Below are 25,769 nucleotides of genomic sequence, written 5' to 3' on the forward strand. Positions count from 1 at the left end.
AATTCTGTACAGTATGTTTCACTCCATCAAAACATATTGTGTGAGATCATGTCTTCAAATGTCACAATGCATGTTTGCAGTTAATTACATTCTATTTAAATTATTTCTTTTAACGTTTATACAGGATATCAGCATATTAAGGGCTTTGGGTGCACTGGTGCCTTGATACCTATTTGTTTTCTTTATCATTTGGCTTAGAGAGAAAAAGCAGCTGCTTACTAACAGTCTTCTAAAATACCTAAAATATTTTACTAATATGCTGCAATGCTAATTTCCCCTGAAATAATGTGCTTGTACCCATTGTTAAAAAAAGATCTTTAATCCATGAACTGAAAAGTACGTCAAAAAGTACAACTAACATTGTGAATATTTTGCTTAAAATGTTACACTGCTAACAGAATATATGTTTTGTTTCTATAATAATATTTTTGTTTTGTTCTTTTTGACAGTAGCTTAGTCTAGGATTATATCTAGTTGAAAAGCAGGGTTCCACATATAAAGTGGGGAAAATAACTCCATTGACATTATAATGCACATCATAAATATACTCCTGATTACTTACAGATATGCCATATATCAGGGGTGCTGAACCTCTTTCATCTTGAAGGATGAATTCCATTTCAGAGAGTCTCTTGGAGGTTGCATTCTAGTGGAAGTGTGGCCAAAGGCAAAAGGGATGGGGCTCATAAACCAGAATATTGTAGCTTAAAGCTCTTACAGCCAGTAACCGCCTCTAGGAGAGGCATGTCAACCTTTAGAATGGGGTGAAAACTGCATAAAGCTGGGAAACCAGCAAATGATCAGAGATGAGAGGAAAGGGGGTGGGGCCAGGGGAAGGGAACATGGCCCTCTGGGAAACCGCAGAGGACCAGCTGGGGACCCCAGTTAGGTTGGATTTGGCTCGTGCTGCTGAGGCTTGGCACCCCTGCCCTATATGAAGAAACATCCAGGAATAATGGGACAGTAAATACAGCACTGGGTTCTGACCAGGGAGACACAGTACTTTCACGTGCTTGCTTGTTGTGTTCAATGAGGTTTACGCCCTAGTCAGTCTATTTCAGATTGGAGTCTTAGATTCTAATCTTTGCTATGGCATACATTTCCCTGAGTGGCCTTGAAGACACTGCTATCTTAGTTGTTGAGAGAATGTAAGACATTCATTATCACACAAAAATTGTGCACAATGGAAAAAAATCATATGTTAAATGAGTATCAAGGTTCCCCGCTTTCGGGTGGGGCCAGAGGAAATTTTTTTTTCTTTTGCTATATATAGTATAGTAAATAATATTTCTGAAATGTGGCTGTATGATACCAATTTATTTCAGTCACCATGCCCTTAGCAAAAAAATCACTTCTAGGAGCTAATATGGAAGTTTATAACATTTGCCCAAAGTATGTTTTCAGCATCTTTTGAAAAGTTATTCTGGGTACAGTTGACCCGGACTGTATGAGCTCTGGCTACTTTCCATGGCACCAACTGGTGATACATGTAGAATGAAATACTGGATTCGGATAGTTGACTGGATTTACATGACCACCAGGTTTGTGGCAATTAGATCTTGGTTGGTTGCGTGTATGTCTGTGACCTCAGCCCATGGCAGTTCCATGCTTGTAATATGCAGGTTACGTGACTCATTTCCCATGACCATGAGGTGCCCATTTGGACACCACTGCCAGCCAACGCATGTAGGCATCATAAACCTGGTGATTGTGTGAGCTGGAGCAGAGGAGCATGTAGTTCAGCCATCTCCACATTGGCAGCATCAATTTGCACCTGCCTGCAAACCTCTGTGTGTGAAACATGCACTCGTGCAGCTCCTGTGCGATTGCTCGATTTATCCATTCATGTATTGCCTATGCAGGGAACAATAAACACATTAACTTTTTAAGCAATTGTGCTCATCAAAAATGGTAGGGGAGGGAGAGATAAAAAGAGCCTTCAGTTCCCTATTGCTAGTTCCACAAACTCTCTGATTAGTGCAACTTACATCTGGTCATAATTACTCTCTTTAAATCTCAGTTCTGATTTCTGTTGATTGCCACTAACCAGGAAAACAACCCATAATTACCGATGTCACAGATAGGAAAGTAGGTTATGTACAAGAAGAAGAATGCAATAAGCATAAGTGAAGCAGTTGACACAATGCAAGGATTACAGAAGGTTCATCCAGACATATCTGCTGAGACAAAAGCAGAGTGGGCTGTGGATAGCAGTTCAATGGCAAAAGGAGGAGAATTCTCTAGCGCTGAGAAAAACAGCAGATGCTGGTCACACCTGGAATAATCATGGAGGAGGAGGAGCATATCACAAGGGGATAATGTAAGCTCGCCACATCTTCCTTTAGTTTAAAGGGTCTTGGCAGGTCTGACAGAGACCCCTGCTGAGCCCTGGAGAGTTGCTGCCAGTCACAATGGGAAAGACAGTCTAGATCAGCTTTCCCTAATCAGGTCTACAACTCCCATCAGCCTCAATTAGCATGGCTGGTGGTCAGGGAAGATAGGAACTGTAGTCTAAAGCATTTGGAAGGCACCAGGTTGGGGAAGGCTAGTCTAGATGAAGCATTTGAAACACGGTATAAGACATTTCTTGTTGTACACCATAGCCATGAACTCTGGAGGAAATATACTATGTAGGAGCCATGTTCTGTATTTAACAGTGTCACATGGTGCTTAAATTCCACCCACACCAAGATGTTATTCATCATTATTCAGCTGATTGAATTAAAGGAGAAACTATCCTATGGCTACCCAAAGGTGTTTAAAAAAAAGACAAAAAACCTTTCAAATTTGAATCAAAACCCGGTTGAAACTTTGGCAAGAATGCATACTGGATTTTAAAATGCATTAATATTTGAAATGTGGAAGCTGTCATTCCCACTCATTTATTGATTAAAAAAAAAACACTAGTTGTGTTTACACACATTGTTGTGTAAAGCACAACAGTATTGCTATGCATCTGTGTTTGGGAAGGAGATCCAAATTTAAGTTAAATTATTGTAGAATTTTAGAAATGTTTAGGAAAAGTAAACACTTTTTGTGGTACTTTTCAGTTTCCTTGCTAAAAAATTTTGATTAAAAAAATACACTAAATTTTCTGTTTTTTTCCTATTTTGTTGGATGAACAAGCAGAGGTAGATGGTCCCCCTCACTAGATAGGAGACGACCCACTAGTCCCCGGATTCATATCCAACATGCTTCTCCGGAAGATGACAGGTACTAGCTAGCTCCTCCTAACTGGAAAGTGACTTGGTGGATCTTGGAGAAATGTTGAAAGGCATGTATTTAAAATTTCCATTTCCAGGAATTCCTTTCAATGATTATAAAATGATGATAAAGCACATTTGACATCTATGTAGTAAAATACTGAAAAACGTGCTGCCTATTTTGCAAAAGCGCAGTGTGCTGCCCTGTAAAAAAAAAAAAAAAAAAAGAGGGGGAGTAGACAGACACAGAGTATATAGGTATCCCTCCTGCATATCAACATATATCAAATAATGTTGAGCCTTGTCTTTTGAGATGGCACAGTCTGGACTACTACAGGGAGGTCATGTATGAGGGAAAGGAGTTATAAGGAATCGGAACCTCCAGCTGATAGGAACATTAAACTAAAGCAGCCGTAGAGACTGGAGGCTGTAGCTGAGACAAGGAGTTATTGGGCTCACAGCAAAACTTTTCTCCTTTCTGTTTAGTCTCCTGTAATTCTTCATAGTAGCAAGGGATCTGGAACACAATGCCTCTCTCTCAGTCAACAGCAAGAGGCTCACTACACTGATAATTTTAATTTGGTGCTTTATAACACATTCAGGGCACAATCCTATGCATGTTTAGACAGAAAAAGTCCTATAACTCCCAGCATTCCTCAGCCAACGTGACTGGCTGGGACATGCTGGCAGTTGTAGGACTTTTTTCTGTCCAAACATACATAGGTTTGCACGCACCCTTAGGCTGCAATCCAAAACACACTTACAAGGGAGTAAGCCCCATTGAACACAGTAGGACTTGCTTCTGTGTAAGCACGCATAGGATTGCACTGTAATATGTGGCATTCAGCCTGTTTCTTCTCAGAGCACCTGCAAGAGGCCACCATCCAGGAGAGTGAGGCATGCTTAAGCTCATTTAAATCAGTGGACTTAAGCCTGCCTAACATCAACCTGTATTGTCGCCTGTGTTGTGTCCTCATGAGCAACTTTTGAAAAGACATAGACAGTTCTTCAGTACATGACAGTATGATATATTTTGTGTAAGTGGATATTTAATCCTAACTAATCTTTTCCTGGGGGTAGGCTTTCTCAACAAGTAGTGTTCACAAATAATAATTTTAAAAAATCCAGTGCTTTGAATTTCTCTTTATATGCTGATTGGCCAAATGTGATATATGTAAACATCTTTCATTGACGTTTTTGTTGTTGTATTTTGGTTTTTTTATTTGAACGTTAGTGCCATATTGTTCTTGGATTATAAACATTTTCTCTTTATATATATTTATATCCAATTTTTAAAACTGAAACACACTTATTAACTGAGCAACTGGATTATAAATTCAAGTATTTAGGGTTTCTGAACTTCTGAGACTCCCTGCTTGGTTTGTTCCACACCTTGACGACATTCCCATTCATTTCAATCCAAACGTTATCAGGGCTTGTAACCACACATGAAATAATTCTATGAAAGAAATAATACTTTAAAAAGAAAGAATGCAGGCATAGATCTACATTTCAAATTTGTTAATAATTTAATTTGATGGTGAGTCATTTCAGGAAAGGCTGGGAGAACTTCTATATTTACCTTAGATTAAAAGAGGAGGGACACATCTGAAAGACAGAAAAGAGGGGGAACTAGGAGTAGTATCCAGTTGTGCCCAGCACTCATGTTAATGATGTTGTGCTAGCATAAACCAATGCTTGTGCAACTTAACAAGAGCTTGCTAGGGCAATGCAAAAAATTGTCCCTTTGGATATTACTCTAGGGTTTCTCCTGTTCACCAAGGACAGGGCAAGAAACAGTGACCACAATCCAATAGTTAACGGTACAATCCTGCACATGTTTGCTCATACATAAGCCCAACTATTTTCAGTTGTGGATAGACTGACAGCCTAAGTCTGTTTCTCCACAGGCAATAAAATAGCTAATCATGCTGGTATCAAAATAATTCCTACTAGGCTCTACATCCAGTATAATATTACTTAAGCTGAGAATATGGAGTCTCTAGTTGATCAGTGGAATACATCCTGTTTGAAAGTACAGCATTCACCGAAAACAGACAATAATCACTTTGAAAATACTTTTATCCTAAAGTTTAGTCCTGAATGTCTCTTCTTTAATTTATGTCTATCTTTGCTGCCTTTATATAGGATTTTCTTCCTATATCTTTCTGCTTTAATATATAGGAATCAGCCTTGTTTGCCTAGAGGCTAACCATTTAAGGGTGCAATCCTATCCAGATAGGCAGCCGCCTCTGAACTCAGAGGCGGCCACCTATCCAAAGCAGGGCAGGAGAAGCACAGAGGGGATCGTTCCCTCTGCGCTTCTCCTGCCCTGCCTTTTCAGCTAGACAGCCAATTGCGGCTGTCTAGCCATGGGAGGATGGAGCGGGGAAGGAGGCTGCTGTACGACACATTGGATGTGTCATACAGGCATTTCCACCACCCCCCGCCCTGGAACGCCCCCAGCCACGCCCCTTTTCGGCTGCTCCGTGCTCCTCTTGTGAGTGTGGAGGATGGGGTTGTTCTGTGCTGCCTCTGAGGCAGCACAGAAGTGGGGGGAGGTCAGTTCTTCAGGAACTGACCTTGGACCGCAGGCTCCAAGGTCAGTTCCCAGATAATACGATATCCTATGGCTGTCTAGCTGCTGTCTATCAGCTATAGGATTTCTCCCTAAATTGTCAATCTGGTTGCACTGAAAAATAGCAAAGGAAAGGAATTATTCCTATTTCTTTCCAACTTGCAAATAATTTGTCATGGTTATATTATTTCACCAGCTTTCCTGTTCTTATTCATCACTGGGTAACACATTCTCCAGACCTAGAACCAACATCAATGGAGAGAGTTTCCCCATTAATTTTACGACCCTGTCCTCACCATGCACAACGAATAAAGGCCTATGTCACGCATTGAAGAGGCTAGTTTTCTTCATCCCTTGCTTCCCTTGAAGGCTCCCTGTCTTCCAAAAAAGAATAACTGAAATAGGGGTTTAAAAAAAGGACATAAGGATCTGTGTTAGGAATAAAAATACTTTTGCAGGAGGTTTTTGTTGTTGGCATATTAATGATATGTCCTTCTTTTTCAAGCTTGAATATCGATTTAATGAACCAATCTTTGATCACATCAGAATTTTTAAATGTATTTAAAATTCCTCTTTCAGGTTTGCTCAGAGTTACTGAAGTGATATTGCAGCCTGTTGATCTGGAACTTCATAGATTGATTAAAGTTCCCCTTCTACCATATTCACTTAAGTCAGTCAGATTGCAATCATATACGTACTTACCTGATAGTAAGTCCCAATAAACTCAAGGGGGCTTACTTCTGAGTAGACATGTTTAGGATAGCACTATAGTGCCACATCTTTAGATTAATCATGAGAGCAGATGAGTCTCCTTCTTTTATAATAGCATCTAGGAAATGTGCTCTAAAATAGTGGGGCCAGCTATTTTTTCCTTCAGCATAATCAGATGACATGGAATGAGTTTGAGAGCTCATAGCATTTGACTTGCAAAGACTTTCCTAGTATACATATATGCTGGTGCTTGATGAAGGAAACCCTCTCAGAATAGTAAGGTAGGCCAAAATTTGAAAAGGCAGACAGCATCTTTCACTGGGCCCATTCTAGATTTTAAAGCCTTTTTTTTTTTTAAAGAAAAGATACTATGCCATCTAATGAAATACACCAAGTTTCAAGATTGTATTAGTAAGATGTATGACACCCTAAAGTAATTTCAACAAAGGTTTATTTGTTTAAAACCCAGTTCATTAAATGCTTATTCTTGCAATCAAGGCTGGTGTCAAGGGTAAGCATGGCTGGGCACCTGTCAAGGGCCTGCAACCCAGCAGGGACCTACTGACAAGAGCCCCCTGGACTTGCTGCTCCTCTTCACCATTGCAACCTGCTTATTCACCTGCCTCTTGCTCTGACCCAGATGGAGGTGGTGAGAAGGAGGAGCTATAGATGCCACCGCCTACTTGCTCACTGGCTCTCTGCCTGTCAAGCAAACAATTGGTATTAATGATGCAAAAGAGAATGAGGAACAAGCAATAGCATCTAGTAGCAATGGCGGTGAGAAGGTAGACTTACTGAGGGAGGATGCCCATTGAAGGTGACTTGCCCAAGGGCCCTGAAAACCCAGAGCTGGCATTGTTTGCAATACCAAGTTCATCTCAAGGGGCAACGTAGACTTTGTTATCATGAGTAATTAAAAGCGTAAACTTTAAGAAGACAAGCTTTCGTTGTTCGGTGCAACTGAAATATTATTTATTCATTCAGTTTGTTAGTCCCCCCCTAACAAAATATGAAAACAAAAATAAAATCTATCCTCCACCCACATACATAAAATAAAAAAGCAGCACAATAAAACAATCTATTTAGAAACAAAGCAGAGGCTGAAATATTAACAGGGATGTTTTAGAGCAGGGGTGGGCAACACCGCTGCCCTCTGGTGTGGTTGCTGCTGCCACCCACCCCCTGAATTTGGCATTGTCAAAAAAAATTTTTTTAAAGAAAGGGAGTTTGTAGCTCTATAGAGTGCTACAAGGGTCAAATTTAGCTTGTTTGCAAATACCAAGCACTAAGACAGTCAAATTTAGTTTGCAAATAAGCTAAAGTTGACCCTTGCAGTGTTCTGTAGTGCTACAGATGCCATTTCCGATATATTCATGCTACTACCAAATTGGGCGTGGGCGTGGGCAGAGCAAACCACTGATTTTTTCAGAATGGTGGTGGTGAAAATGGCCCGCAGAACCACCGCAGTTGCACAGGCCCTGGCTTAAAAACACCTTAAAACATAACAAGGCAACACAAATATACAGAGTTTAAAAAGCTTGTGAGAATAAAAAGGCCATTGGCTGGCATCAAAAGACATTAATTAAAATAGGTGCCAGGTGGACCTCTCTAGGGAGGGTAGTGCTATTGCTGAGAATATACTCCTGTCCTGAGCCTTTATGGATGTTTTATTTTGTTATGATTGTTATGTCACAAGGTGTTTTTTTCAAGACTCCTCTTTCTGAACTGCTGAAAAGGAGAGATCAGAAATGTTGCTTGGATGTACTATTGGAATGTTCTTGGGTCATATGAATAACTTGACTGCATGTGTCCATCTTCACTGCATGTGACTATCTCTCTGTTTCTATCTGTTTCTATCCATTCTATTCAACTTTTACTTCCATGTTTCCAAATCTTGTGAAGAACAACACCGCTGGAGTCTTGCATTCCAAAACAGGACAGTTTAAACTTCCTAAGTGCTAGCCGAGAAGAAACACTGAGGTATCTTTGCTAAGTTGTCTCAAAACTCCATGTGCAGAAAATAGGGGTGGGCGGGCTTCAGGCTTGTGATACCTACTTGGGGTTTGTTTGTTTGTTTGTTTGTTTTACTAGAAACCCCAAAATCCACCAACCAGAACCACTTGATAAGGACATACGCTTAAAGTTAAAGAACAAGGTGCCCCTGAGCACATTCTGAGGCTAGGAATTGTTTTTCGTTCCAGTTCCAGAACTGAACTGAGCTTACACAAAAGTCCATTCCTCGTTACCCTGAACTCTCTTAACTTCAGGAGCTTAATTTAGGTGGGAAAAGTCATTTTGTTGTTTTAACAATTAAGAATCAAATACTACCAATCTACTGCAAATCATCCAGTAGATCCCAATTTACCTTCTGCCCACCCTGGCATAAAATACCAAGTTGTGTTTATAAGCCATTCTTTCCTAGCTCTATGTCACACCTGCCTTATTCAACATTATTGCCCACTCCCTTTATTAATGTGACATTGTTTTAAGATGTGTATTCATATATTTTCACTCCTCATTAAATGAATCCCGTAAGGCTATATTTTTACTTGGACTCCACATCTGGGCAGAGCAGCAGGGCTTTTGGGATTGGGATATCTGCACTTGAGTTTAGGAGAGGTGGGGGCATGATAATTTGAGTACATGGACCAGCAGCAGCTTTTTTGTAGAACATATATAATGCATGAAGCTATCATGTATGAGCTGCTGTCCTGGAAATCTGTGTAGCGCTGGAGGTCATGAAGGCCCTGCCAAAAGAACTGTTTCAGATTTACCAGAAGACAGGGGAAAATATGTGGAGGCTAATGTAACTAACAAACACCACATCTTTTAAGGAAGGCCTCATGGATTAAAAGTTGTCAGGATATAAACTGTCAGGATTGAGCTCAGCCCCTCTGTTTTGGTTTTGGACTCTGATTCAGATTTGGAGACAGAGTTAGAAGAAGCCCAGCAGAGACAGGGTGTGCGGGAGGAAATTCCCCAAGACATCCCAGGAGCCAGCAAAGTATCTTCCCAGGGCTTATCGAGCAGGAGGGCCAGGCTCAGAGACCATCTTTCGCCCTCCCCGTGGAAACCCAGGCTCTGTCAGAGCAGGAGGGAGCTTCAGGACTGACAGATGCCAGAGCTTGCTGCCAAGTTAAGCAGGCGGAGTTGAGAGGAGGAGGTGTCACACCAGATTGGCTGCCTGTCAGAAGTTGGGTCAGGAGAATCCTCCCTGAAGGCAGGAGCTCAGAAAAAGCCAGCCGAGCATGGGCGGGAAACCCATCCATAGTTGAAAATGCAACTGCCTTGCTTTCAGTAGCTCTCTTAATCAAAGAGCTTTTAGCTATTTAAGCCCTGAGGACATCTCTCAGGCTTTGTAGTCACTTTAGGTGTGAAGAATTATGATTAACTGAATAAAAGAGTTTGTAGGTTGCACATATCTTGGTTGCCTCACTTCTTGGCAGAAGGACTTGAAATCCACGACCTAAACAAAGGTTCAAGGATCTATTTCTGATCAAAAATGAGAAAAGTAGAGTTCTCCACAGCTTGGGTTGGGGCCTGTACCCTAAGGCAAAACCACCTCTATCCCCAAATATGGAGGATTCCCCTCACCACTGGGTAATCTTTCCCTTGACTTCAATCCTACCTTCCCCAATCAATAGAGAGAACCCGGATTCATTTTCACCTCCTAGTGGAAATAGTAACTGCTAGTTTATCAGCATACTATATTTACACTGTTTAGGCACAAGCCTAGAGTAAAATGCATAATTTTTCTTTTGCTGTTAACCCCTTCAGACTTTTGATGGTTGAAATAAAACATAACAGTTAAATTTTACCTCAGTTTTACCTCAGTTTCTTCACATTAGGCTAGGACAATATAAAAGGAACATGGAGCTGAGATGGAGGATAAGGCACCATCACTAGTTAGCCATATGTATTATATGTTGCAAAGCTTGCTTTGTGTCTCCTTGAGGGACCAGACCATCAGATGACATCCTGGCCCTGTGTACCACTCCTAACAGCTGAGCTGCTGGGTATGCAAGGTTTAGACTACAGTAAATGTGAATTACAGGCCTTGGCATTGGAGACTAGATGTGAAGACCTTGGTCTTTACAAGTCTCTGAGAAACAACATTATGACCCTTGGGCTATGCCTTGTGATGGAGGCTTAAAGTTAGTATCTGACCTGTAACAATATTAACGTATTTTAGGCCTCTATTTTGATTCTCATAGTCAATCTCAAATAGCCAGATTCTCAGACGGACCTAGAAGAGGCAGAGTGTGTCCTTTGGTCCAACTAGTTATTTAAAAGTGATGCAAACCTTCAAGCCCTGTGTGTTCTTCATGCCCATGTTGTTGGTTGGTTGCAGGCTTGAGTGTGCTGGTTCGAATATAGATTAGATGAACACAGCCTGCTCTCACCTATTTGTTCTCATCAGCCATCATTTTGAACCTGTGACAACATAATTCTAATATTTTTCCAGATTGCAGTGCCCAATTAAGAATCTTTGGGGCCTAAAAGAATGAAGCACCTGCATGTCTGGGGGAAAAAACACTTCTTAGCCCAACAAAATCTATGATAATTTAGATTCAGTTTCTGATAGTTACAAATAACCATTTTCTATTAAAATCAGTCATAGGACACAGGGATATTGGCAATGTATATAGCAAGATCACAATTGGATGGCGAACAGATGATTTCAAATATTTGGATTTCATCATCCACCTACCATGCAATTGCTTCTTGCCATTTGAATACCAAAGGTACATGGCATAACTTTCAGGACCCATATTCTGCAAAACATAATTTATTCATGTCACTCCAAAACATCCACAGAAAGACTGCCAATGTCTCATTGAGTAGCTGCTCCATTTTCCTAAACCATCCAGTGCTTTCAGAAATCATGACCGTGGGCTCAGCTTTGTACAGTGCATGAAACTGAGCCATCGTTTCTGAACCCTTGTCTGAGCAACACCAAGAAGCATGTATGTGTTCTGTGGTATATTCTTCAGGAAAGTATTTGTCTAGTACAGCCTTCCCCAACTAGGTGTCTTCCAGATGTGTTGGACTACAACATGCTAGCTGGCAATGGTGGGAGTTGTAGTCTAACACATCTGGAGGACACTAGGTCTAGCACATGATAGCGTTCAAACTGAATATTGAAAAGTCCTGGTTCAACCCTCATATATTTAATTTTGGTTTAGAAATAATAAAAACCCAGTTGAGAAGTCTATAGTTACACAACTTGTATTACATTATTTAAAACAAGGGGAGATATGTCACTTTCACAGGCTCAAAATTTATTTAATGGCCGTGGTTATATTTAATTGGACTGTGTTAATTGTCTTTTGTGTTATTTGTAAGTGAGATACAAAAGCTGCTTTTCAGATTTTAACTCAGAAGTTACTGTAGACTTTATCTTTAATCAGTAGTAAAAGATATTCTGTGGGGTGAATTCTAGACTTTTTGGCATTTAAGAGTGAGTGGGTCTGAAAGTGCTACGAATAGCCATATCAGAGAGATTGAATCAATTATCTTTTTGTTTCTGTCCTTAGTGACGCCTTCAATGCCATGCATTTTGGGAGGGGAAAAATATTTTATTCAAAGCCCATATCTACTAGCCATTCATGAAACCTGGTTTTGATACTTCCATCTGCCAGCCTCTTTGCTTGAACTTTTGATCAAGTTTTTGATCAAAAACCTTTGAACTTTTGCTATAGTTCCTGGATTGCTTGCTTTCCTTCCTTTTTCATTTTTTTGGCATCTCATTTCACAGGCATTCCAGAAAGGTGGAAAGATATAGCACCCAAAAACAGACTAGGAAAGGCTCTGCATCTGAAACAGAAAGGTAGGACTGATTCCACAATACACAACAATCATACGCCTTGATCAGTTCCAGTGTGTTATTTGAATTGTGCACATGCCATGACTTTAAATGCTAATAGTTCAACAGAATCAACAGTCTTCTGCTACAAATGCTTTGAAAAATGATTAACAATATTATTCTAATATATGGTCAGTTTGTAGCAAAGGGATAAATCCTGAATAATGACTGGCACAGGGTCTCTTCCATGTCACCAGTGTATGGCATTCATGATCCTGAAAGCTTTTTTACACCCATAAAACTTTACATGCTAGTTTTAGAAAGTAATAATATATTGGTGAGAAAGATGCATGAGGAGACTAGGAAACTTAACAAAAACATCAAATTATTAGAATGTGGATTTATCCAATTTTGCACTCACACAAAGATTTGTGGGTTTTTTTGCTGATGGTAGTCCCCTTTAAAGTTTTAAACTTTAAAGGCCACTTCCTCAGAGAATGGCACTGAAGGATGATTTGGCCCAGGAAATCTTGGGATCTCCTGTGTGCTGCAAAACAGCAACAGCAAAGCCAGGCTTTTTTTAATGCAGTATTAAAAACAAGTTTAAAGGGCAACTGTGACGGGGGAGCGGGGAGAGAAGAAGGAGGAGGAGTGAGGTTCCACCCCAGGCAACACAATATCTTGCACAAGTCCTGAGATGCCTTACCTTGCTCAAGTGTAAGTGCTTTTTGCTAATGCAAAGTCACCATTGGTACAACTCAATATATTCTGGAAATGTATTTCAGCAACAGGAATTATACATATTCCTTTCATTATATGAGCCAGTACCATAACATGAAATACAGTTGCTAATAGTACTCCTAAAACTTGTTTTTAAAACTCAGTTTCATTCTTCACTTACTATATTACTGTATGGGTTCTGCTTCCTCTTCCTCCTCTTCATAAAAGAATGGGAAATTGCATATGCTTATTTATTTGAGGATTATTTTTTTTGCCCTGATTCAAACATCTATGTGCACTCAGATGTGCACAGAGATCTCTCAAATGTACAGGGACCACCATTAATTTCAACTTAAGGAGCCAGTCAATGAAAAGGAATGTCCCTGGAGATCAATTCTGCTGCTAATATGAATGAGGAAGCCATTCTGACATCAGAGTTATTATATCATAGGTCAAAGTGTTACTTTCTGAAGTGTGAAGCTGATGAAAACAAGTCTGAAATAAGAAGGATGACACTGAACCTTTCTGTGTATAGACTTATTCAAAGACTGGTTTAAGAGGACATTCAGAGGACATCTTGGACTTATATGGATGAATTTTGAAAAATAAAATATTTTTTTATGTTCAAGTCAATAGTTTTTTTCTAAAATTGCTTAACTTTACTCTAAAGGTCTGATTGTGTCTTTTCCGTTATGAAATCCATGGTTTCCTGGTTTTGTTCCATGGATAATTGTTGCCTTTGCACATACGTCCCATGTGCAAATATCAGTGAAAGTTATTCCTTTCCCCCCTATATCCAGATTGCTCCATTTTTCTCCTCTTTTAAGTGGAAACAACAACCTTAAAAAAATGGCTTTTTCCAACTGAACATTTTTCCTCCTCCTTCTCTCCCCCTCCGCTTGATTGTAGCTGCAATCCTGAACACACTTACTAAGGAGTAAGCCCTATTAAATACATTGGGACTTACTTCTGAGTAAATGTACATCAGTTCCTTCATTTCCTGTTTGGAATTTCCCTCACCATCCCTCCCTGTGTCATGTCTACTTTAAATAGTAAATGAGGGCAGGGATTGTGTCTAGATGCTTGCTTAATGTTGTTGGGATCTCAGGCCAGGTATCACTGAGCATAATTCAGGAAGCAAGTTAGAGAGCCCACCTTCAGGAATGACATAGTGAAGCCACCATGAGCGTGTTCTCAGGCCATAGAGATCAGTGGGCGGTGGGAGTGGAGTTCAGGAGGAAAAGACCACCGTTTTATCTGTTTTCCCCTGAGGATAGGGGTGGGGAACCTATGGCCCTTCAGATGTTGTTGAACTACAACTTCTGTCATCCTTGACGTCATCTAGCCCTGTGGCTAGAGCTGATGGAAGTTGGAGCCCAACAGCATCTGGAGGTTCATGGGTTCTTCCCCATCCTTGCCTTGGGAAGCTGAAAGGCTTAAGCACTGTAATTGAGCCTGCTGCTAGCTTTCACTAAAGCAAATGACTGTGTCATACACTATGGCAGGTTCAAACATCACATTAAGTTATAGTTTAGAATGATGAGAATTAGCCTCAGTAAACCTCAGGCTAGCATACTCCCTACTCCCCTCTCCTCTTCTGGTACAGCTGTGAGAGAAGGCGTGTGGAAACTTTTGCTTCTGGCTTTGCTTAACAAGAACTAATTGTGGTTTGGTTGATACAAGCCAACTTGTGGCATGTTCTTCTCCCAATGAATTATGGTTTAGTCACTAAACTTGAGTGTGATGTTCAAGTCAGGCCTGCACCTAGTCCAGGGTTGGACATCTTGTGGTCCTCCAGATGTTTTGTTCCACAACTCCCATCAGCCCTAGCCAGCATAGCCAGTGGTGGGGCCAAAACATCTGGAGGGCTATAAGTTGCCCACCTCTGATCTAGTCTAACTTCAAAAATAGTGTAGACGCATTAAGATGATGAAAGACTGGACTACCATCATAGCTATGAATGAATACAGTACTTTGGCAAATACGAGCTACAGCTCTTTTAATGACTAAACAAATTATTATTTAAAGTACTGCTAGGTACTTTTTTTCTATGTAATCACAATTTCAGAGATCTGTCGTTCATTGGTAGAGCATGTGATTTACATGCTAAAGGTCCCAGGTTCAATCTCCAGCATCTCCAGGTAGGGCTGGGAAAGACCCCTCCCTGAAACCCTGGGGAGCCACTGCAAATCAATGTAGTGTAGACAGCACTGAGCTATGGACCAGTGGTCTTACTCAGTATAAGGCAGTTTCTTATGTTCTAATTTATCATTATTTTGCTATATGTATGTTGGCCAATAGGGCCCATTAGAGATATACAGGGAGACCTTTCCCTGAATTACTTTTTAAAAATGAAGTCTCTAGTCCTTTTATTTTTGGAGACATAAGGGGAACTATGCAAGCAGTATTCTATCAAATTGCCCAACAAGGGAAGCTGCAACCTGATTTTGGAGTTAGCTCTTGTCCTGAATCAGTTAAGTTCTTACTGATCAAGCTTGTTCTCATATGCCCTGTTCCATAACTTTCTCTATCTTGCCCCTTTTCTTATTATTTTCTTGCTTTTTCTCCCCATTTCAGCAGCAACAAGTGGGAGTAATAAACAGAAAACTTGTATAATATTATTATTCTAGGGTTTGAGTGCAAAACTAGAAGAGAGCATAATGCTCAGGCAGGCTTAAGTCCAAGAACTTCTGACTGTAGACCACACATGGGCCTAAAGGACTGAGAGCCAGGGCCGGCACTGCCATTAGGAAGAGTGAAGTGGTAGCCTCAGGTGACAGATACTGGGGGGTGGGGAGCAGTGTTGAAGTGATGGAGGACAGAACAGTGTGTGCTGTGCACCTCCTAAGCTAGCTGGCTGCCCTCAGGTGTTGTGGAAAACGATTCAACTTTCAGGTCAGCTTCAGTATGTGGATTGAGGGGCGCCATTTTGTCTTTCACTTCAGGCAGCATAATGCCTTGGGCGGTTCTACTGGGGGGGGGGGGGCATAATATCCAGGCAGTCTTAAGCCCTATCACTTTTAACCCCATACCAGGAAAAGAAGGTCATTGGGGAGGATCTAAATAAATTTAAGCCAGAAATAAATAAATAATAAGCCAGTTCCAAGACTGCAAGCAGGTAAAAAGACTGTCCCTACTGCTGTAAAGAGTTCCTTCTCCTCACTACAGAGCAGGGGTGGGCAACTTGTGGCCCTGCAGACGTTCTGGCCTATAACTTCCATCCTCCTTTACTATTGGCTATACTGGCTAGGGCTGGTGGGAGTTGTAGATCAGAACATCTCGACTGCCACAAATGCCACCCCTGCTGTAGAGGAGCAACACCCCTGGAATTAGGCGATACTTTTTTGGTTAGAGAATTAGATTTGCAGGCTGAGATAACTATGGCATCTCACATTTCAGTAATACAGGCTGTCCGTCTTTACAGGCAGCACGGGGGGCTGCAGTGGGAGGAGAGAGGGAGAACATTCATTGTGCTAGCAGGCTTCCATTAATGTGATGTTGGATTTAAGTCTATGTCCCTAGACAAAGACAACCATAATATGGGTGGGTAGAGAAGAAGGATGACATTTTTCAGGAGCACTTTTCTCCATCACTGCCCCACTGTGACGGGAGGAGCTGCACTTCTGGGACTTTTGTGTTCTTCAGAGCTTGAAGGACATGACAGTATCTGCCATGGCAACACCCAGTAAAGACCAATATCCAATAGAGGCAATATTCTAAAACTTATTTTAGTATGATAGATCTGTGTGTATTGCAAATGTCTGCCTATTGACCCTAAAGAGAGGCTTTGGATCTTTTCTTTTTAGGAATGAGCCACTTTAACAATATGCTTTCTGAGATACAAAAAGGATTTTTGTTTAAATTGGAAGAAGTTTGATCTTAGTTACCTACAGTTCTATCCTATCACTTTATCAGCTCCATAATTCCAAACGTATTTCTGAATAGCAGCGGTGGGCAACTTGTGGCCCTCCAGATGTTTTGACCTGCAACTCACATAATCCCTCACCATTGGCTATGCTTGCTGTGGCTGATGGGAGTTGTAAAGCAAAACATCTGGAGGATAAATTGCCTGCCCCTGCCATATAGTGAGTGATAAAATTGTGTGATCATTTACTAAGCAGATTTATGAAAATACTGAGTATTATTGAGTCTGAAAATCATGGATACAATTATAGACGTTGTGGGGGGATGGGGTGTGTGTGTGTACGAGAGAGAGAGTGTGTGAGTGTAGCTTACATGCAGCTAATGACTGGACCATTTTTTTTTTGGCCCTAATGTTTTAGGGTTCTACTGCCATGTGTTTCTAGAAGGGGATTTCCAACCCCAAGAATCATTGATCAGTCAGTCATTACTAGGGGAAAACATCACGCTCGCTCAAGGTCGAGTGAGCATTCTAGTATCAGACCATTATGTTCTGTACATCACCTAGCGGCTGGAGGGTCGGCACCACCTTCTCCACTTCTGACAAGGTTGCTATTAAATGTACAGCACAGTGTTTGTTTTCCACCTCCCAGATGTCAATGTGGTGGTGTAGTTTCTGGAGTACATGCAGTGCATTCACTCATTCTGGCACTCCAATACAATCTGTTTCCCACCCCACCCATGATATCTACACTTTTCTCATATCCTCTGCTTAGCCTATCTTCATCACTATCTGGATTGTTCAAGTCATATGAAGGAACATATCACAGTAGTTACAATCTGCCTGTGTTTTGTCTTCCCATTGTTTTGTTGTGTTATGCATTCATACGAAAGCTTTCAGAAGATTTCATTTAAAACAATGCACTAAGTAATACAAAAGCCTGTTCTCATAACAAGGGTGTGTTCGCACATCGTACACATTCTTCATACTAAGTATGGAGAGGAAAATCTACACAAAAAAATGGGGTTTCTTAGTATTATATAGAGATCATCTACGGAGAGAGCAGTGAAGGTCAGGAGCACTCCCTGGTCCTGGGGAAACATTCCCCACCTACACCTTATGGGAAGCAAATGGTAGTCTGTGTTGACATAACCCTGCTTCAGGGATGCTTGACCAATTTACATTAGTCATTTCTCCTCCAATGATATAATCTGTTATCCTTGAAATACATTTCATGGTATTTGTGTACAGTTTCTTGGAAACCCTGCACTGAGAAGAGCAATACCAATGTAGTTCTCCAGAACTATGATGTCAAAAGAGGAAACATGGAAATGAGAGATGCTACATACAAAGCAAAAGAATATCCTGGGGTCTTATTCACAGGGATTTCATTTGGTGATGTGTGAACATACTCTAGCTTTTGACTTACAAGCCAGTTTTCCTATATCCTCTAGTTCTACAAAATTGTCTTAATGGTTATAGCTTTAAACTGATAATATGTCTGAAAGTGTATGCAAGGGTTCAGTTGGTTGGAAGACTTTAAATTCTACTGAAAGTGCTTTGAGACTTCTTAATTACTACCAGACATTCACTGTCAATTTTACAGTCCATGTGTTGATCAACATTTATGTTTTAAAGACTGGAATGCTGAGGATAGCCATGTGGAGATACACACATGCACATCTGCGCATAGATACGTAGATCTCTCTCACACACACGTTTGTTTGCAACCATTGTTATTACTAGCTTTTTAAATGGCAGAGGCTAGACATTTGAATAAAAACATTTTTTTTAACATCCCAAATTCACACAGGGGTTGATGATTTCACTGATTTTGAGTCAGTGGTTATTTTTTTCTTGGAGCTGAGCAGTCTTTTTCTAGTCTGGAAACTCTGAAAATGCCTTTTAAGTTTTATACACCTAAACCGACTAAAATTAATGTTTTCAGAATGGAATGGATATTAATAGCTTATGGCATATGTGCAGAGCAAGGTATTTCTGTTTTATATACATTTTAACCAAAGTATTTCTCTCTGTACTTGCATCTTCTCATTGGTTTAGATGTCTATTACATCATCCCATTTAATCTTAATTCTGCCTGCAGAATGCACCAACCAGGAACTCCCATGCAGTCGTCTCCAGCAGACACACCCTTCAGCAGCCGTAGGGGGAGACAGCTTCCACAAGTTCCTATCAGGAGTGGCAGTACAGAGCAAGGTATCAAATAACAAGTTTATAGTTCAAAACCTAGGTTTGTTTTCCTCCCTCTTCCTCCTTTACAAAGACATCTTGATCTTGTGTAACAGAATCTTCATTGTTTTATTGGTTTCTGCTGATAAAGCGGAATGATTGCATAAAAGTGGACTGCAAACTAGTGGTGTGCAGTTGATTATTGCATAGTTTTTAAAAAATCTTATGTTTTCTGGCAATGTATGCACCTTATAAGTTCAGATACTTATAGTTAGTTGCGATCTTATTCATTTCAGGTTCTAGGCAAAGGGCGCATTAAAGTGGTTGAGAATAATCCATTCTGTTTATTCACATTTCATTCATTTTGCTTTGTTAGCTGGAATTGACTAATTGTAATTTGCTGACAGGCATGTGAATAATGCTAATTATATCCTTTTCTGAGCATGTCAACAGTCAAGTGCAAGAGTGGGGGGAAATTAATGTACTATTTGGGAAAATGCAAGGGAATCCATGAGCAACATATCCGAGTGAAAACATAAGAGAGGTGGTTGAGAAAGAACCTGTATTGAAGCTGTAATCCAACAAGTACCAACATTTGTGTTTTTCATCATATTTACAATATTCAATCATATTTAATTACTAGATTACAGAAAAGAAATCTGCTTATTTTTCTAAGGTGAAACAAATCCTATCTAGGCTCACATTAGAAATTACACACAACTTGCTTACAGCACAATCTTATGCATGTCTACTCAGAAGTAAGTCCTACTGAACTCAATTGAACTTACTCCCAGATAAATTTATATAGGACTGCAGCCTTATTTTATATTTTAATTACATGATGTAATTCAGAACTCAAAGAGTAAAATCTTTAAATTTTCCTTCTGCATAGTAAGTTAATGTCTTACATCCTGCAGATATAAATATGTATTGATCATGAGATGACTCAAATGTTTATTCTTTGCCAAAACATGCATCGTATAGGTATGAGTTTCCTAATGAAAAAGGAATGAGAGCCATCAGTGAAGAATTACTAAATATCTACAGAATATGTCAGAATGTGGTTTTCTTTTCCATATATCCATTTTCACCTGGATATTTTCTACTTTATGTTTGTGATTTTGATGTGTAATATACTTGTTCCTCTTATTTCCTATTGTCATGAATTAAGATCGCATTGGTTTAAGAATTAGTTTAAAAAGCTACATTGCAGATCAAATGACTGTGTTTTCTTGGAATGCCAATAATATGGAAGTGTGCGAGAGAGAGAGAATGTTGTGGATATTCATATGTAATTTTTCTGTTGACATAATATACCATAAGAAAATACATCGAGTATAGTTTGTGTTTGGAATTAAGTTTTTCATGGGTGTGGAGAGTCTTTCATACAATGCTTTATTACTGGATAAGTTATAAGAATAACATTTTAGTTGAAATGATGCTAACAAGATTTTGTAATCTGTGATCAGCCTGTTTCAAATCATAAGATTGAAAAATTAGGGTGGTTGCTGTAATGTAGAAAACAAAAAAGAAAACAGAGAGAGCTGTGAGGATTTTATTACATGGTTGCTCTTTCACACAAATGCTCTTAACTTCACTTCTTATTGGAGTTGTGTTGTTACTCATGTTGGTAAAAATTTAATGTAGTGAATCTGGGTGAAGTTTTTCTGACTGGTTTCTTAAAGTACTGACTCGCTGTTGTTGAAGTGACGGACTTGTTCTATTAAAAGCTGCCATTCCTTTTGAGTATCTTTACAACTGGTGTTAATTCAGGGTGGGTCCTCACATCCATTTTGTGCATTTCCTATTTGCCCTGCATACCCACTAGTCATACAGTATTTCTACTAGGAAAACATGTGAACCCACACTATGGCTTAGTACTGTAGAGACAGAATTAGTTGTTAAAGTATGGCAGTATTATTAAATCATTACCTTAAATGACTTGAAAAACGTTTTTGATATATTTAGCCTAATTTTGCCATTTGCTGTTCTTGCCAATCCACCATGAACCCAATGAGAAATAGAAAACTGGTATAAGTGTGACTTTGTTCAGCCATTAAATTGTTCTGCATAACAGTTCTCTGACTTAGCAGCAATGACAAGACCCCTGAGCAGAATCTTTGAGTCCAATCGCACAAGCATCTACACTGATCACAATAGAACAACACAGAACTGTCCAGATTTGTTCCCTGGAATATCTCTGTGGACAATGGATAGCTTCTTCCCATTCATCCTATGAGGAAAAGGACATTGCACATCTCATCAGCTTCAGTGTAGATCTATTTAAAAAAAAGAGAAATATATGCATAGTAGAAGTATAGAAATACATGCATCGTGGTTAGGATTTTCAGGAAAGCCTATGATGTAGATTTTGCATTATTCAAGGGTTGATGCATGTTGAAATCAAGGAGAGGTTTAATTCTTAGCACAACAACAATATTAGTTCGTAGAAATATTAATCTAATAATGCAGGGTTTCATTATACGTAGGTGTTGAAAGAATGATATGTCAGTATTCTAGTGTTAGAAGAATGTATCTTTAGTCTCTTTTCATTATTTACATTCCATTAGATATCTAACAAGGAACAGTGTGATTTATAAATGAAAATGAACACACTCTGGTGTAATGCTCTATTCATTGTGTAAAACTGAAGGAATTGATTCTACCATACAGGGTGCCTGATTTATCATTTTTCTTCTACTAATGGAACGGATACAAAAATAGGCCAGAACTTTTACAGTAAGAACCAAATAGTTAATTAGAAACAGTAACAAGTGTCAATAAACTAAAATTGGCTGTATTGATTGTTATCAAGGATGTTGACAGTGAAACAAGGAATATGTAAAGATTTTATTTGAGGTAACAAATCATTTCCTTGTATGTCCTTTGAGAAATAATTGTACTAGTGTGTACAAACAATCAAAAGAGCGCATGCAAGAGTATAAATGCGAAAGAGGGAGGTGGAAAAAAGATATGGAGGATAAGGCGTAGAGTTGAACGCAGGAGAACAAGGCCAGAGAAAGTATGCAGTGCTAAGACAGCAACAACCAGATTCTGTTTTTCTTTTTTGTCCAGAACCTACTGACAAACTGGCATCTATAATGTCAGGACTGCATCCTTATGCTTTATAGATTGATTTGGATTCAAATTCCTTGCATCTTTATGCTTTATATATTTACTTGGATTTAAAGCCCATTGATTTTATGGAATTAGGTTGTCCGTATCATTTTAGGACTGAAGCCAGTGTGCAGTTAGGTTGATTGTTTCTTGCCACTGTCTTTCAAACACTTTACTACAGTATTATAGGATAATAGCAAAGAGGCCTTCAGATACATCCCTACAACAGTATATAATTTAAAATGTATAAACCTCTTGAGTGTTCAGCACAGTGATGCGGCCATTATAGTAACATACTACTTGGCATAGTATAACTTTTTAAACACACAGTAAAAATCAGTTGTTTCTGTTAATCGAAAGTATCATAACCCATGGTAAGGCTGACTCATTGTTATCAGCAAGTGAGTATACACAGAGGTTTTTTTTGAAGGCATATAGCTCTACTTGTTGCAAAAAAAAAAATGTGGAGGTGATAATTACACAAGACCATATTACAGAATTACAACTACAGAAGTGAGGGGGAAATGTTTGAACTAGCGTTGTATTTCTTTGAGGCTGTATTGCCACTTCCAGTGTGGCTGCATAATTCTTTATAAACAAGTAAAAGGTCACTGTGATGTTTATACTAATGAGAATGCAGATCTTCTTGGAATGAATGCGGAGTTTATTACACTTTAAAATATGAGCCTCTCATCTTTATTGCTTAAGTACAAGTGAAAGTGTGCAGAAGATTCTTTCTCCTACAGTATGTTTAGCCTAAAATGTACTGCTTAATTACACTGAAAATAGCAGAAATGCATGCCAGTCTGAAAAAAGCAGTGTCAGCTGCAATGTGCAAGTACAGCACACCTTGAAATCAATAGGACTTAAGCATGTGACTATGCACTGGTTTGCAGAGGGGAGGTTCTTGGAATTTCTAAACCAATGGAATATTTAGGCGGGCTGTATTATATATGAAGCTAACATTATAAAATATTTCAGTTTTCAGAATTTCCTGCTGTATGACTTAAGAAACAGTGCTATCCACCAAAGTTTGCCCCGAAGTCATGCTCACAGTCATTTTCAGATAACATATCTATGATGTTCTGCTAATTTACAATTTTAAAAGAGTTGAACCTGGTTCACTGAAAATAAAACACAACTCCATCTGGAGCTAAGATGCACTTAAGGCAATATTTGATTCTGCAGGATTTGGCACTGTATTATGAGTAATCTAATCTGAATATTCTGAAATTTAGGTTTCAGACAGAAAAGCAGTATTTATTGAAATGGCTTATATTTACATACTGTTATAAGTTGTTTTAAAGGTGTCTTGAAATCTTGTCATAAAATCGTGATGGTATTTCTTGGGGTGCTATATGAGAGACATCTAGGAAACGCACATGCACAACTACTGGATTTTTAAAAACCGGATGTGAGTTTTGAAAGGAAAAAAGATATTTAATAAGATATGTAATAAAGCAAACTATTTTTAATTGTCATTGTTTGGGGGGGGAGTTGGAAGAATTAGATGACAATTGCTCATTGAAAATACACTGAGTAGCTTATTCATTCATTCAATCTTTTGTTAACATACGCCCATAGGTGCTTCACCCTTTGTGTGTGTGACCCTGCTCTTCCATTGTTTGCAATGCAAGCTTTCCTTTAGTTGTGTTGGACTGAACTGGAGAGTGCTTTTCTGATACAATCACATATTTTTTAATACTGGTCTAATTAAGTGCAATATGTAAATACTCTAATCTGGAATGGATAAAAAGAAAATACTTGCCCTTGTGTACATTTTAGGCTAGTAGGACACTTTATTTTGGATTTAGCATGAAATTTTTAACTGACTGATGATGTAGAGATCTGACAGGTGAAGAGGCAGCTTCTCACATCAGTAACCCCATTCACGATGGCTTGTCTTCTTAAGCATTTGTCATGTCAAGTAGGGATGTATGTTTTGAATAACTTCTTTAAAAAAAAAAAAGATCCGGGCCACAATCCAACATGGTGTTAAGTATGCTTAGGGCAATTGATTTAAATGGGTTTGAGCATGCTTAACTCTATATTGACCTCAGACTTTATAACTTGTCATGGTTTTGTCATCCAAATTTCCCCCACATTAATTTTATGCATGCTGCAACAGAACCTATAGTGTTTGTCATTCTCATGTATAACACCGTTTTTGTCTAACTTTAAATTTGCTGATTTCTTTCTTTTGTTCCCATCATTCCGTGCATTTTATTCATTGAAGAACAAGAGAGTTATAGCTCATCATCAAAAGGTAAATATTCATGTCAATTTTACTAACGCTCGTCATGTTATTTTACCTTTATTCTGAACTAATTTCATAATCCATTTATGTAGGTTACATCAGTTGAGAATGTAAATCTGTGAAAAAGCTTATTTCTTTGGGGCAGTTTCCACTGCTGCCACTCTGCGTATGCCATTGACGCAGTGCTAGCATAGTTGTTTTTCTAATCCTATATTTATTTAATGAAATATTATCTTAACCTCTGACCAGGAGCAAACTTGGTTGTCATCTTTTGGGTATGTTTACTTCCTTGGATAATTGTCATATTGAAGATATTGAGAATATGCCCAATAGTTCTGGGTTCAGTATAAAGGAGATGACTAAATAAGGCACTTGACAACAAGATCCTCACCTCTTCTGGATTCTCAAAAAACTATGCTTAATCATAGAATCAGCATAGAATCAACATTGTTTCCATTTTAAAAAGAAATTCAGGCCCAGTTTGGACAATAGTTTTGAGTTTCATAAACAGTGGCTTATGAAGCCAGGCACAAACATTGCATCTGAGCTCTCATTCCCTTACCCTTCCATTGCACATGGCTTCAGCACTTTGTTTCTGTCTTGTATTAAGCCAGAGTTCCCTGTTACATCCAAATGGGGGAACTATGGCTTGACTTACTGTCCGTTAACAATCTAGAAGAATAAGCCAGTATATAATCCTGGCTTACTTTTGGTTTGTTAACCAACATTGAGTCAGAGTTCTTTGATTCTGATGTAAGGGGGATCTCTGGCTTCAAGCAAGCCAGGAATGTCATGCCTAAATGGCATGTGAGGGGATGGTGGAGGGGAGGAGTGCCTGTCTGTGATACTCATTTTTGGCTTCATAAGCCATGGTTTATGAAGCCTGGAATTATTGTCTGAACGATAGATTACCATAGAGTATTTTTCCTACTTCATTACACTATCCATTTATAATAATTTGAAAGGTACACAAGAGATGTGTTCCTAGTGAGTAAGGCCTTCTGTTTTTCCAGTCATTCTCTCAGTTAGATCTGTCTAGATAAAGCATAGCTAGGATATGCAGGCAAAAGCATGAAATTTGTATTCAGTTTAAAGGCTATATTGCCTATTTTCATGCCTGGTTGACCATGTGCCTCTTTTCCCTTAGGGAAGAGCAACCTATAGGGAAGTTCCACAGTTCCTGATGTTTGATTCTGCAAATTATCATTCTTAGTTTTTTGCAGGGATGGGAACAACTGGATTTTTTTTTTTTTAAGTTTGGATAGCTTTGGGAACACAAAGAAAAATGATTTGAATAAGCCTTATTCTAGACCCAACTCTGAGTA

At 39.2% G+C, this 25,769-nt stretch overlaps 1 protein-coding gene across 3 annotated transcripts in view; it reads left to right on the forward strand.

The window, feature by feature from the left end:
* The window catches only part of RIMS1 (regulating synaptic membrane exocytosis 1), a 379,415-nt gene that overhangs the window by 257,037 nt on the left and 96,609 nt on the right, over positions 1-25,769 (forward strand). Inside the window, exons 18-22 of one of the 3 annotated variants that reach the window (XM_084826894.1) lie at positions 3,130-3,213; positions 8,395-8,472; positions 12,251-12,322; positions 18,985-19,097; positions 24,424-24,453. In XM_084826894.1, coding sequence (XP_084683020.1) covers positions 3,130-3,213; positions 8,395-8,472; positions 12,251-12,322; positions 18,985-19,097; positions 24,424-24,453 — 377 coding nt within the window. The remainder of the gene's footprint in view (positions 1-3,129; positions 3,214-8,394; positions 8,473-12,250; positions 12,323-18,984; positions 19,098-24,423; positions 24,454-25,769) is intronic. The other 2 variants (XM_084826895.1, XM_084826897.1) reach the window with 2 other exon arrangements.

The sequence above is a fragment of the Heloderma suspectum genome, chromosome 1 (genome assembly GCF_057233095.1).
Source record: "Heloderma suspectum isolate Gila_16-S chromosome 1, 16-S_ref, whole genome shotgun sequence".
Lineage (NCBI taxonomy): Eukaryota > Metazoa > Chordata > Lepidosauria > Squamata > Helodermatidae > Heloderma > Heloderma suspectum.